This window comes from Nanorana parkeri, unplaced genomic scaffold (assembly GCF_000935625.1).
Source record: "Nanorana parkeri isolate BGI_ZX_2015 unplaced genomic scaffold, ASM93562v1 scaffold105, whole genome shotgun sequence".
Lineage (NCBI taxonomy): Eukaryota > Metazoa > Chordata > Amphibia > Anura > Dicroglossidae > Nanorana > Nanorana parkeri.
This window is the reverse complement of record NW_017306373.1, coordinates 2,228,673-2,243,985: the sequence shown is the minus strand read 5'-3', so window position 1 is coordinate 2,243,985 and position 15,313 is coordinate 2,228,673. Positions and strand designations below refer to the sequence as shown.

Below are 15,313 nucleotides of genomic sequence, written 5' to 3'. Positions count from 1 at the left end.
TAATACAAATTATTATTATTATTGTTGTTGTTATTATTATTATTGTTATACTACTACTAATAATAATAATTATTATTGTTATTATTAGTATTATAATAATAACAACAACAAAAATAATAATAATTATTATTAATCATATTAATACTACTATTACTACTACTAATAATAATACACATTTAAAATAATAATAATGTTTCCAATACCATGCCACTGATTTCTAGTCAGCAATAACATTTGCCATATTTGTATGCTGAAAGAATGATTTTCACCCTGTGCCTGCTGTCCTGACATGGTGGTAAGTGGTATTTCCAGGTTCCAGTGAATGATAACAGTGCCGGGAAGATCCCGATCCCTGCTGATGTGATGATGACAGTGTGTGCTATGTGTGAATCGGGGCTGCTAATAGAAGTCAGAGGGCTGCTTGCTCCATGGAGTGGATGGCAATGTGCAGTGTGAGCGCAGAGCCCGTACAATTGGCTATGCTGTAACAAGTAGCGGGCTCAGTTTCTCTGCCATGCGCAGCTGATAGAAGAGGAGAAGAGAGGTGCGGAGTCCAGGCACAGGCAGCCAGTCATACTAGAACAAGCAGCTGGTGGCACCTTCTCTGCTGATCGCTCATTCTGCTCGGCACAGGAAACTTCTCTTGTACTTGGTTCTGGCTTCTCATCCACCTGTTAGATACTCCGCTCAGCTCCGGGACTCCACTCCCTGAAATCACTATTCCACCTCTCTGAAAAGCAGCTCATCTCACTTCTACTGAAGAAAAAGATAATTGATCGGTCTACTTCTCCAACTCTGAAGACATGGATCTACCTGCTGAGCTGGGGAACAAGAGTGAGGGTCTCGCCCAGGACCCCAATGTCACCGTTGAACAGCCATCAGTCAAACCCCTCCTAGGGATTGGTATAGATGACATTATCACCTTAGTGGTGTTTTGCATCATATTCGCTTTGGGGGTCCTGGGCAACTCTTTGGTCATTACTGTCCTGGCAAGAAACAAACCAGGGAAGCCCCGCAGCACCACCAACATCTTCATACTCAACCTTAGCATAGCTGACCTTGCCTACCTACTTTTTTGCATCCCTTTCCAGTCCACTGTCTATGTCTTGCCAACTTGGGTGCTGGGAGCTTTCATCTGCAAGTTTATCCACTACTTTTTAACTGTGTCCATGCTGGTGAGCATCTTCACCTTATCTGCTATGTCAGTTGATCGTTATGTGGCAATAGTGCACTCCAGGAGATCGTCCGCTATCCGTGTCTCCAGACATGCGCTGCTTGGTGTAATCCTCATCTGGATCCTGTCTATTGCCATGGCTTCTCCTGTTGCCTACAACCAACGATTGATACACAGAGGCAACAATCAGACCTTCTGTTGGGAGTACTGGCCAAATCTGAAGCAAAAGAGGATCTATGTGGTGTGCTCCTTTGTGTTTGGGTACCTGCTTCCTCTCCTGCTCATCTCCTTCTGCTATGCCAAGGTATGGTACTTATTGCTTTACTGTTGGATCTAGCTGCATCTGAATATGGGCTGGAGATGGTATCTTGCATATAAGCACATACAAAACCTTTACTAAAACTGGTTACCATAATAGTCAAAATAGGTATTGGGTAATGAACCTGACAGTCATGTAATACATTATTAATAAATGAATTAAGATAAAAAACCAGCCACAAAGCAAAGCTCTAGATTTCCAGCAGGCATGTAATATTAGGGTGAATGTTTTATAGCAATGACAATTTTAAGGGGTCTGGTTCATATTGACTTTAATTGTTATGAGCAACCAAGCATTCTTTCTTAGCATTTATCAGATATACTACAACAGCAGCACATGTAGCTACATCAGTATTCCATGCCAAGCAGTGTCCTTAGAAAAGACTGTGATGAGCTGCAATTCTTTTTAACTTGGACCTCATTTTGGTTCCTTTTACTTACAGCACCTTGGCAATCAAATAAATAAAGATTGCAGTGATAGTTCAATCTGACACATGCTTGGTTATATGCTGACAAAGGGACAAATGGGAAAAGACAGAACAGAAGAGTATTGGAAAGTTGTTGAGGTGTGAATTGGCAGCTATTTCTGCACACGCCAGAGACAAGTGTGAATTGAGGTGGTGCAATCATCTCAACTACCAAATGTCCCTGATTTCCAAGGGCAGGGTGTGCTTTTTAAGAGTTATCCTCAAAAATAATTTGCCCATGGATTTCAAAAGTGAACTTTCATGTAAAAAAAAATACCTTTCTGTTGCATTTAATTCTGACCAATCAATAATAGTCTTGGACATGCAGAAGTTCACTTATAAATGATTGTTTGCACTTAGTCCATCAGTGTCCAGGTTATTGTTACAATATGACTGAATGGCCACTCTGAGATTCGCTATGGTGAAAATTTTGATGAGAATATTGTAGACAGTTCAGGAGTCCTGAATCCATGCTACTTCCTTGTGAGGGTGTCCCTTATTTAAATAAAATTCATAAAACATCGAATTGTTCTGCTGCTAACTCTCAGCAAGGGCAGTATGAATTTTAAAAGTATAAGGAGTTTTAGCGATGCAGGGTGCTCTGAGACACCTTGAACTTACTTCACATGCTATGGACATTCGCTTTAATAACAATTATAATCTAATTATTAAAAATATCCAAATGTTGTTAATATTGGGTATATAGCACTTTATTGTTCATTGTGACAGTGCTGTACATCGAGAAAATACACCAACAGAGTAGCACAATGATTTAGGACTTATGTAGCTGGGCATTGTTATAAACACCTTTTTCCCTTTACATTCCAATGCATTTGAACATGAAAAAAAGGCAGCATCTGACCTGCTTTGCCTACTATAAAAATGCTTCTAAATAGGGAATGCTGTGTCAAATGTCAAATGGAGCTTTAGAACTTTCATACCCACTACCATTACAGTAAACTGGAGTCTGCTAACCTGCGTTTAATGTGCATATCAAACACACTTCGGATGCTGGAAAACATCTGTTTACTCGTGCCCTTAAATCGTTGACAAATGGGCTTTATACTGACTGCCATTCAAATGTTTTGTCATGGATTGGAAAATAATGGTCCGGTACACAGTAGAAGAGAGGCTTGTGGAAACATAAGTGTTACATTAGAGAATTGTAACATTATGAGAAAATGAAGGGTTACATTGCCAGAAGCATAAGGCTTTGTAGATGGAAGGTGTTATTAGGAAGAAGCCTTTCTGTGTGTAGCCTGTCATTGCTGAGAATGCTTGTAATCTGACTTCAATTACTTCAATACTGCTTGAGCCGCTAACCCAGAGAAAGCATGCAACTAGTGAAATTGGAACTCCTGATGTGTACACTAATTTTGGTTCAGAGAGTATTGAAACCACTGGAGCCATGCAACTATCATATTCACAAGGAGGTCAGCAATGGTGAATTACATATTTCCCTCAATGTAGATTTCCTTTAAAGTGGACCTTCATTAACTTTATAATTCTGCATGATTACATTGCCAACACGTCCCTACATACAGAAACAGTCTTTTTTTGTGTTAATCTGTAACTTATTGTTAAAGGGCAGTCCTCTCCAGTCAAGTGACTTTGCCTAGGCTAAGATGATCAGCCTTCCAGTCATCAGTCTGCTGCTTTTCCGTCTCCTCCCAGTGACCACACTGCAACATTGTAACTTTGTATTATGAAAATATATCTGATGTTAAGTCCACAGTCGGTTCACTTTGAACTACCAAGCTAAGTCTACTTTTTTTCCATCTCCTCCCCCCCACACCTCAAGATCCTGGGGAATGCCAAGTACCCCAAATCACATGAGAAAAAACTCCAGTACAGTGCAGGAACATCTTACAGGATTTAGAAAGCTTATGTTTGGTGATGTCACCCTCACCTAGGTGCAGTGGGAGGAAGTCAATGATAAGCTAATTATACAATATTTACTCACTTTTTTCCAACACAGGCTGTTTAATTTTGCTATAGCTTTTTGGATTGATAGTGGATCTGGTTGGTGGGCAGGAATCAATATGTCGGCCTTGATTTTTTTGGTGCAAGCTCTGCTTAAAGCCAGTGGTGATCGACAGATATTTTGCATGCTGCAAAATATAACCAATGAAGCTTCATATTTTTATCTCATTCAAATGCTCATTATCAATTGATTTGAATGCATACCCTGCCCACTTTTCACAAGCGATGCTCAAATATTTAATCCTTGCCAAGCCTTGTTCTTCGATAAACTCAGCATAACTGAGCAAAGATTTTACCGTAATCATGGCATAATCTCACTGCATGATTGCATTGAACAGATTTGGATGACTGCTGTAACTGATGTTACTGCCAGGACAGATGCACCAGGGAGAACATTTCCATATGTCAGGCTCGCTCTTGTTTTTGCATAAAAATGTCACCTCTGTAGTGTCCGTGGGCTTCAGGGTAATGGTTATACGTGTAAGGTGAAAAATGGTATAATCATTTGGAAATTAATGATGGTATCCCACTATGTTTAGTCAGTTTAAGATGCATTGGTATTACCCTGGACAAAGTTAAAGGTCTCCCAATGTATTGTTTTTTTTGTGTTTTATGTCAAACCCATACTGCCTTTGGAAATATAAAAGTGGTCTCCCTGTGATCTTGTACAGTGTGGGCTTTTAACTTTGTTGATAATCTCATCTAGGATTTTTGCCAACTATCCCTGATTTCCTTGAAGATTTGTCCCTGGAAAACGTAGACCTTGGCTGGGTTTCTGCTTTATCAGTTCTGCTAGCTGCATCCTCTTTGATGCTTGCTACATTCAAATCGTACTTTCTAATAACATTCTCTGGTCTTTTTTAGTTAACATCTATTAACAACAGCATTTTAAGAAACAGTAGAGTATTCGTTGATTAAGTGTTGGGTACAGTAGTACTTAGTAAACCTATAAGACTTAGAACATCAAAATCAGAAATAAACTCCAAATATATATAATGCCATATAGCAACCTTTTTCTAGCAAGTATTGTCACTATTAAAGCAAACCTTTTCCATTCAGGGCAAAGTAACTGGTTTACTCAAAGCAAACATGTGCTTTGTCTATACGAGGCTAAGCAACAGGTTAGCTTTGATACTCCCCTACACAGCAGCACATACCATTCTTCCTCTCCTCTATGCCTCTCCATTCAGATGTTAGGAGCAAAATAAATATTTGATTCTTCTGGGTATAGAGGTACATGTGACCCGTTCTCTTTGCTCTCATCTGACAGTGTTGGTCTTTGGATGGAGATTCCTCAGCCCTGTATTTTTAGCTCAGGCTTCAATGCCTCAGAATTGGACTTTCAGCAGAGAAGGAGTGAAGGAAAAGTAAGTGGAGGGGTCATTAAAGCAAATTTGTTGTTTTGATCTACATGGGCAAAGCTCAAGTTTACTTCAGTAGCCCCTGCTACTGATACTTAACTTACCTTTGCTTTCCCACCACTTTGATCACCAACAGTAGCCAAGTAAAAAACGTTTTGTATAAGTATAGAATCTATCATGTTATTGTAAGCTGTTTAGGCACCCAGTACATCATCATGGATGGAAGGGACGAGAGTCACATGATCCCCCATACCCAGAAGTACTGTTTATTCCACTTGGCTTTAACAAAGACAAGAGCATTGGGTAAGCCTGGGAAAGATAGATAGTGGCGCAAGGGGCAATCTATCAAGTGAGCCTGTACTTTGCCATGAACAGACAAAGTACAAATTAACCTAAATATTTTAGAAAGCAGGTTTGCATGTGAGTAGTGCTTAACTGAGAACAACTTTTGGCAAATATTTAACAAATACCCCAATGCTTTACTTACACGCCCTTTCAAAAGTCATGCACTCAATTAAAGTGACACTGAACTCAGGAGTTAAATCTTAAAAATGCATTCAAGTACCTTAACTATTATCAAAAATATATCATATTGGTGCATCACATGGCTCAAATCATCTCTGAATTGATGCCTACACTGTCCTTCCTTCTGGAGGGTGGCTACTTTTGTTCCCCATGGTCCCTGTGTGTTGTAAATCAGTACTCCAAGCTCGCTCCAGTGATGGACTACAATCTCATGTTTAGTTTACTAATTTGTTTTGAGCTTGTAGTCTGTCACAGGCGTGAGCTTGCAGCGGTGGCTACTTTATAACACACACTGGGACCATGGGGAACAAAAGTAGCCACCCTCCAGAAGGAAGGACAGTGTCAGCATCAATTCAAAGATGATTTATTATTATTATTATTATTATTATACAGGATTTATATAGCGCCAACAGTTTGCACAGTGCTTTAGATTTGAGGATCTACAGCTGAGTGATACACAAATAAGATACATTTTTGTTAATAGTTAAGGGACTTGAATGCATTTTTAAAATGTCACTCCTGAGTTTGGTGGCATTTTACGTTTTTTCTAGTACAGACAGTGTAATTACCTGAAAAAACTGTTTATACTGAGCTTCCAGTCATCCAAATATGTTCATTCATTTTGAGCTTTCAGTTAGTTGAAATCATCCTTGCACTGGAATGCTTGTCCTATAAACTGATTGGAGGGAGACGCATATAGGTGGGTTTATGGGAGAGAGAAATGTGACAAGTGTAAGTGTAACCAATGGGTAAACATTAACTAGAGCAGGCTGGAGGAAGGGACAATGGCATGTATTCAGCAGGTCACCTTCCTTATACTATATAGCTAGGTGTTACCATAGGAGTTGCTTGTTTCCAACATTATGTGTATTATCCTGGCAACCTTTTGTTAAATAAAAGAATATATTGCTATAATCTTGTTTCAAATGTGTGTTTAGCTGTGGAGTCATCTTATAAAGAAAAAAAATCCTCAGTAAAAAAGGAATTCATTATTTTATGTCCAAGATAAGACATAAATGGTACTATTGAATTACTCTGTACAAAAGCAGTGTTGTTCAGTAACATGTACTAGTTTTAGCACGTTATCAGACAAGTAAAAGCTCAATTCTGTTTCAATCTGTTTCACATAATGAGCTATAGCAAAAATGGCAGATCTTTATCAATTCATTTCTATTACTGTGGAATATAAGGTGGTGTATTCAGTAGGTAGTATAAAACAAACTGCCCAAAGAAGGCCATTAAACAGGAAACGTGGTGTCTGCAAATGGAGGCAGCGGCGAAGTTAGACATGCTGTCACCCGGGGCAAAGACTCAAATTTGCCCCCCCCCCACCCCCGGGAGAAGTTTTCTATCTACACACACCCACCCCACACTTCTGGGCTCTCTTCTTCTTTTGTCATGGCGGCGCCCCTCCTGATCTACTGCAGAGGTGAGGCTTCAAATTGACTCATTCTCTAGTGCTGCTTTGTTAATTAAAGAGCCGCTTCTGGGCTCCCTTCTATTTTCCCAGCAGTGCCCCTTCTAATCTGTCATGGAGTAGAGACTTGAATGAAGTGATTTCAGGCTTCGCCTCCGTGGTGGATCAGGAGGGGCACCGCAGCACCAAAAGATGAGTGCACAGAAGCAGGTCTAAAGATACTGATCCGCCACAGAGGTGAGGCTTAAAATTGATTAATTCAAGCCTCTCCTCTGAGACTTATCTGAATGCTGCGGAGCAGAAGGAAGGCTTGATATAGCCTCATAAAGTGCCACTCATAAAGTGCCCTGCTGATCGCTACACATCGAACTATACACATGGTGTAGATGACACTCAGAAAGGGTTTTCATAACACAGAGCTCAGTTGTAAAGAGCGCACTGTTCAATAGTATAGAATGGAGTGCAAGGTAGTAAAGAACGCACAGCGTGGTAGGAAAGAACGCAGAACGCGGTAGGATAGAACGCAATGCACTGTAGTAAAGAACACAGAGCGTGGTAGTAAAGATGCAGCACACGGTAGTAAATAACACAGAGCAAGGTATTAAAGAACCTAGAGCACGGTAGTACAAAATGCAGAGCACGGTAATAAAGAACGCAGTACTGTTCTATTACAATACGTCTACACAATACTGGGCACCTGGAACATTATATAAAGACAAAATCAATACGATTCCCAGCTTGGCAATATTTATTTCTGTAAAGAAAATATGTTTTCTCTCCACTGTCATTCTGTCTTTTATTTAAATACAATTTACTGTTAAATATATTTCACTCACCACTTTGAGGCTGTCACAGGTCACTGTGCATCCCAGGGGTTCATCTTGGGTGGAGGGGAGTGCCCAAAACCCAAAAACTCCCTGCGCCCCAGCCCTTCATCTTCCTTCGGCTCCAGCTCACCTTCCTCTGTTTCAGGTGCCACTGCTGCGGGGAGCAGGCTCTCTCCTTCTCTGCTTCGGCCTGAACAGCACGAAGTGGCGGAACGCCAGGGTCCGGTCAATGCGACCCTGGTAGTTACACCCGTGCATCAGTCCGCACCAGATAGCGCCCCCCGATGTGGTGCCTGGGCATGTCCACTCACCTCCCCCCCTTCCCCGGGTTTTGGCACTGGGAGGAGTTATGAAGTGCATAAGCATGTATGTAACATCAGGGCTTTTAGAGGCTGATTTATATAAACTGGAGAAGAAAAAATAAGCACCAAGATGTGGTTATTATCCATAGCAACCAATCAGAATTCTAGTTACATTTTTTGCATAAAATGAAAAGTGAAACATACTGTAGTTTCTATTGCTTGCAACTTTACACATAAAATTGATTTAGAAAAAAAAACTCAAGGAGTAGAAAATATTCACTTAGCAAAGTGAATATTAACTTAGTTTGGTGAATAAAGTGAAGCTGTGTTCACTTTGAATACCTAGTCATGAACAGAATTAAATAAAACAATTGCACATCATTGGGTTTTTGATTGTTTTCTGTGGGATGCTGCACTTTTGCCTTTTCAAGGACAATGAACTTGATCTTCTGTGAGGAATTGTTAAAGCAGAATTAAGGCCAAAATTTAAAAAGAAAAAAAAAAAAAAGAAATAAAAATAACGAATTAAAAGATAGAATGAAAAAGCAGCTTATTTGGAAATATGAACCTTCAATCCAGAGCTGCCACAAGATGTCTTCATTCTTCCAGGCTGAATGACAACCAGTATCACTTGACCCACTTGCACTGTGCCCAGGCTGCCATGGTCTCCCAGTCTATGACTGGAGTGAAGTAGAAGCAGCAATGTGATGAGCTCAGATTTCTATGTCTCTGCTTTATCCTCCTATTATCAGGCTACAATATGTTAAATAATGCAAAACTACTTCAAATTGTGTCCTTTACATCTGCATTGTATTTTTAAAGTTGGGAATTCTGCAACACATTGCTTCATATTGCATTTTTTTAATTGAATTTACATAATTTGGGTTATGTTGTACAGTTTACAATACAGTAAACTTATACGATTCTTTAGGAATGCACAGATACTAGTATCGGCATCGACGCCGATACCGAGTATTTGGGTGAGTACGAGTACTCACCCAACTGCTCCGATACCTTCCCAGATAACAGAGCTTCTGGTCAGAGGGAGATTTCCTCTGACCAGCATGAGGGAACATGGAGCCAACTTCCCAGCCAATCAGGAACCCGGCTTCATGCTGTTTGGCCGGCTCGATGCTGATTGGTTGGGAAGCCGGCATCCCAGCCAATCGGCATTGAGCCAGCAGGTAATGGCTCATCTCCCAGCTTCCTGATTGGCCGGGAAGCCGTCTCCATGCTGAGTGGCTAGGAAGACAGCTTCCCGGCCAATCAGCATTGATCCAGCCAAACAGCATGGAGCCAGCTTCCCAGCCAATCAGGAAGCTGGGCGGTGGGTAATGACATGCCACCTGGCTTCCTGATTGCAGCTCATTGCTAGCGTAAGTAGCTGTATTGGCGAGTATCGAAATATAAATATTGGTGCTCATAGTCTATACTGAAAAAACCATATGGTTGCATCCCTACATTTCTTAAATAAAAACATATGGGAGGGCGTGGCCGGCACTTCAGCCAGATAACCTCATTATAGTCAGCTCCACAAAATCAAGACTGCGGATATCAGGCTTAACAGACAATAAACTAGAGGTGAGTCCTATCCATACATAATTGAAGGACACTAGGGAACTTGCTATATCTATAGATGCATTTCCTGCACTGAACCAGCCAGTGACTAACACCACACTAGAAGACATGCTAGTTTCCCTAAGGAGTTTCCTACACACAGATATGCAGTCACTAGTTTGATAATTTAAAGACATGAAAGAGATCAGTGATAGGGTCTTGCACATTGAAAACTAAATGGGAGAATTTACTACCATATTTAATGAGCTGGTGCACTCTCATAATGATAGAGAGGGAGATATAAACGAGGTCACAGCCAAATTGTCAGATCTTAAAGATCGATCCCGTCGGAACAATCTAAAGATCGGTGATATCCCTAAATCTATACAACCTGGGGATCTCTGCCAATATGTCCAAGACCTCATCAAAGCTGTTCTCTCTGACCTCTCTCATACAGAGCTCATAATAGATTGTATACATCACTTGCCTAAACACTCTCATCTCCCAGAAAATCTCATATCCACTTCTTTCATGTAAAAGAAAAACTACTGAGTGCCACTAGATACTCAGACACCTTACCGGAAAAGTATATCAAGCTTCAATTTTATGCTGACCTCTCTCAATACACTTTAAATTGTAGGAAGAGCCTATCACCAAAGCCTTAAGAAACCGCAAAGTTACCTACTGCTGGGGCTTCACAACCCAACTTCTTCTCATTAAAGTTGACAGTCCATACACTATCTTATTTCTGGAACAGGGCCTGGATTTGCTAAATCGCATGTGCCAGCTCCGGACATGTTGGATCCTGAGTAGTGCACTGTTTCTTGTAAGTGCTGAACCAAAACCACCACCTGAACTGATTGCTCTTGAGCTTAACAGCCATGGACCTTTGTAAACCATGATCTCTGGTTTATGCAAAACGCTTTTTTGATACCCTGGACTCAATGAACAGTTGTACTGCCTCAGCCTTGGCTCTATCTGGGGCTGCTGTTTTTATTTCTCTTGTTTAAATTGAGACATGATCTTGGGAAGACCCTGGTAGAGCAGTTTGATAGACACATATTTTGATTTAGGGCCAACTTCTACACTAGCAGAAACAAAGCAGGTAAACTCCCTCAGTCCCCCAACCCCCTGATAATGATATTGCTGACTTTTTGACTAAGATTAATTTGCTTAACCTGACTCAATCCCAACTTAACCAATTGAATTCCCCATTTACTTTAGCCAAACTATCTCAGACCATTAAATCCATGCCTTCTAATAAATACCCAGGCCCAGGTGGCTTTTCAAAGGAATACTATAAAATGTTCAACCCTATCCTTGACCCTTACCTTCTACAAATGTTTGATAAGACAGTGATCTTGGCCTCTTTTCCACCTGCAATGCTCAGGGCTTTGATTGTTACTATTCCTAAGTCAGGGAAGAATCTGCATCTGCTTCATAATTTACATTCTATATGCCTATTAAAAACAGACCTCAAACTATATGCTAAATGACTTGCTCATTGACTTGCCGATATATTGCTGGTTTTCATACATTCAGATCATTTTGCAGGTGGTAGGGAGGCCACTAACGCTACTAGAAGAGTGCTTAATGTGATACATTATGCTCAGTCCATCAGAACGCCTACTCTGCTCCTTGGTTTGGATGTAGAGAAGGCGTTCAACAGGATTCATTGGATGTATCTGACTAAAGTTTTACACAAATTTGGTTTTACTGACCCTGTATTTAATGCAATTATAACTTCATATTCCTGTCCTTCTGCCCAAAGTTTCACCTCTGTGCACTTTTAAAAACTTTTTCCGTCACCAGTGGGACTCATTAGGACTGACCTCTTCCCTCCCTAGTTTTTAACTTACTACTGGAGTCCCTTGCGGAAATGATTAGCAATAACCTTAAGATATGTTGTTTTATTTTAAACACACAGTTAATTTATTTGCGGACAATGCCTTTCTAATGCCCACCTATCTGGTTTCTTCTCTGGCTGAGGTTTCATATGTCTTGAAATCCTTCAGTTTGCTATCTTATTGTAAAGTTAATGATAGTAAATCCCATATTTTGGATTTGAGCTAGGACAGTGGGACTCCAGATGAGTTTTCCTTTTGTGTGGAACTCAACTGGGATATAGTACTGTAATCACCCTCACTAGCTCAACATCCCAACTGTTCCAACAAAACTACATACTTTTATAGATAAGTGCAGACAGGAACTGATCACACTAGGGGAAGTGAACATCTTTTGGTCAGCTCCTCTACTTGTATAGAACTCTTCCCATTTTCCCACCCCTAAGGTTTTTCCGTACCCTTCAATCCATCCTTAAACAATTTATTTGGCAAAACAAAAGAGCATCATGTTCACAGTCACTCTTAATTAAACACAGACTGGTGGGAGGTATGGGATATATGGATCCTAGATATTATTTTTTGCCTGTTCTTTTGTCTCAATTTAGGAACTGGATTACTACTTCTGTTGGAAAAGAATGACATTCCATTGAAAGCTCCCTTATCCCCGAGGGGCATTTACATCCCTATTTGTTGACATGAGCCTGCAAAACATCCCCTGTTGTTAACTTCTCCCCAACAATTTAAGCCTCCCTCCTGGGACTCCTTGCTCTCATTACGTACCTCTCGGGCATTTTTTACCTCACTACCTACTCCCATTACCATCCTGGAGTTGTTAATTTCTTATGTGTCCCTTAGACAATGCATATAAAGGGGTTTACAGACCCCCTCAAGATATCATGGAAGGCCCTAACCACAAAGATTTGACATAATGTTGAAATATTTCCTACTGTGCTCTTAAGCTCGTGTTCTTTTCTATCCCTTGTACCTTTCTTGCTGCTAATACCTGTGTTATAGGAGCATTGGTTGTATATTAATGTATACATAGGCTTCTTGTTATATGTGTTATTTCCTTGTTGATTCAGTGTAAATCATTGTTGCTTTTGTTGTTGTTGTTTTTTTAATAAACTCAATAAAGAAAATTATATATATAGTGTATGGTAGGATAAAGCAAAATACACCTTTAAAAGCAAAAAAATATAAATCAAGAACAGTGATCTCATAGATGGGGTAAATGACAAATGCCTAGCAGGCATTTCCTAAATTAAAACTGGGTTGCTACGGAAAAAGCTGGAACCAAACTGTGTTTTTCTCAGACAACCATTAACTAAAGATCACTGGAAACAATCTTCCAGGCCACACATACATGGAAATGAGATTATATGGCATTTGTGTCAGTTTCTGACAATCAGTCATTCAGTTAATGTCATTTACTAGTTGTTGCTGTCTATATTGTGTCATTTTTTTCGTCCAATGTTGATTATTTTTAGTAACGAATGTTATATTTAAATACTCACAAACAACTGTGTGTAAACAGCAGTCATGCAGTCTATATACAAAACACACAAATATACATATAGCATCATTAACTGAATATCCACCTCCTATATGGCTGATCAGAACAGTAATAAAAGGAATAACCATACATGAGAAGTAAGGCTGTTTACTTAGCAAAGTGAATGCACACTGGGCATACCTAATCATGTGTGAGTTAAATAAAAAAAGCAGTATTTTGTGCTAGCGCATGATGGGGTATTCAAATTGAACCCAGCTTCACTTTATAACTAGCATGTGCTTTTCAAAGTAAATATTCAGTTTGCTAAGTGAATCATTTTCATATGCAATATAAACCTGAGCAAACGAAAAAAAAAATAAAAAAAATTATACCCTGATTTTAATACAATATGTACAACAATACTTTACAGTCCCTTTACAGGAAAAGTTTACTCTGTGGGCCAAATTCTGACACCTCTCTCATTCACTCCTTCTAGACGGCAGCCCAAAGCCCATAGTCTGCAGTTCAGTGTGCAAAAAAAAAACTATAAATATGCAACAGCTGAAAGTGACAGGGGAGTTATCCTGGAGCGTGGTTTCCAGGAAATACAATGCAGGATGATCATTCTATATAAAACTATTGTATATCTCACATCCAAACCCCTAGAAATCATCTGCCAAGATATAAAAATGTATGATATGTTGCCTTAACAATTCTGCAGCCTGCGGCATGCTGTGAGTAAATATCCTCTGGGCTCACATATAAGTTGATCTAGGGAAGTTGGTAAAACCCACACTGCTATATCAGGTGTTGTGTTTTTTTTTCTAGATTTAGTTTTTTTATTACATTTAAAGGTAACCTTTATACTCAAAAATCAAATTTTACCAATGCATCCCTCTATGTATGATGATTAATAATTACATAGACATGCCAGGTGTAAAATGCTGTGATTTTGAAATACTTACACTTGCCGAGCATTGACTTCCTGCTTTGAAAGGGCAAAATGACTTCAGTTTGCCAAAGCAATGCACACTAGGATTGCCTTGTCATCAGCAGAGCATTGCTGGGAAATCTCATCTGTAATCTCAGGAGATCTAAGGGAAAGGCATTCCCTGAGATGATGTGCTTGGTCACATGTCCTAGTCACATGTCTAGTCTAGTCACAAGTGCCAGAAATCCAGGAAGTAAAAGGAGATCTAGTAATCTGCCCTTAGTAAACATGGTCACTGTCAGAAGACTGGGGAAGAAAAGAGAAATAAGGTATGCAAAGAATAAAAAGACTGCTGTTATCTCGAAGTATGTGTTTGTAGATTGTCATTAGTAAACATTTCTAAAAGTGTGTTTGTTGTTATTTTAGGGATAAGGGTAAAGGTCCGCTTTAAAGGATAAGCCCAACCTTTGTGCTTGATTACATTGTGTTTGTGAAGAGTCTACAGATTCTGGGCTGATTTTCCTCCAAGATCTCTTTAGTGTCCCAACTCATAATAGGGCTTTACACTTTTCTGTACCCTTATCATACAAAATGACTACTGTGTTGCCTTGATTCACTCAAAACTCAACAAAATACACTATACAGGCGGTCCACAGGTTACATACAAGTTAGGGACTTTAGGTTTGTACTTAAGTTGAATTTGTATGTAAGTCGGAACAGGTACATTTTTTAAGTGTAACTCCAGCCCAAATTTTTTTTTTTTTAGTTTTGGATAGCATAGGGAAGGGTCATGGTTCTTTTGCTGTCTGTTCCTGTTGTTCAGAAGATTATAATATAATAAAAAATTTTTTTATTTAAAATGACACAGCAAAACAAGTTTTTTTCTATTTTTAATTTTATTTTAGAAACTTTATTTTGTATTATTTGTTTACATTCTTAATTTTTATTTATTTAACTTAAAGAGCAGCAATTCATGAAGATGTGTGCATTTATTATTTATTTTGTAAAGTGAAATTCAGCTTTAAATTCTCCCGCTTAATTTCTTTTAACCAAAATGCTATTAATGAGTTTCTTCATAGAGGCAGCCATAATGGGTTGCTTGTCTGTGAGCATTG

At 39.4% G+C, this 15,313-nt stretch overlaps 1 protein-coding gene across 1 annotated transcript in view; it reads left to right on the top strand.

The window, feature by feature from the left end:
• Positions 1 to 803: 803 nt before the first annotated feature.
• Positions 804 to 15,313, top strand: part of GALR1 (galanin receptor 1) — a 171,659-nt gene continuing 157,149 nt past the window's right edge. Inside the window, exon 1 of the mRNA XM_018552992.1 lies at positions 804 to 1,478. Coding sequence (XP_018408494.1) covers positions 804 to 1,478 — 675 coding nt within the window. The remainder of the gene's footprint in view (positions 1,479 to 15,313) is intronic.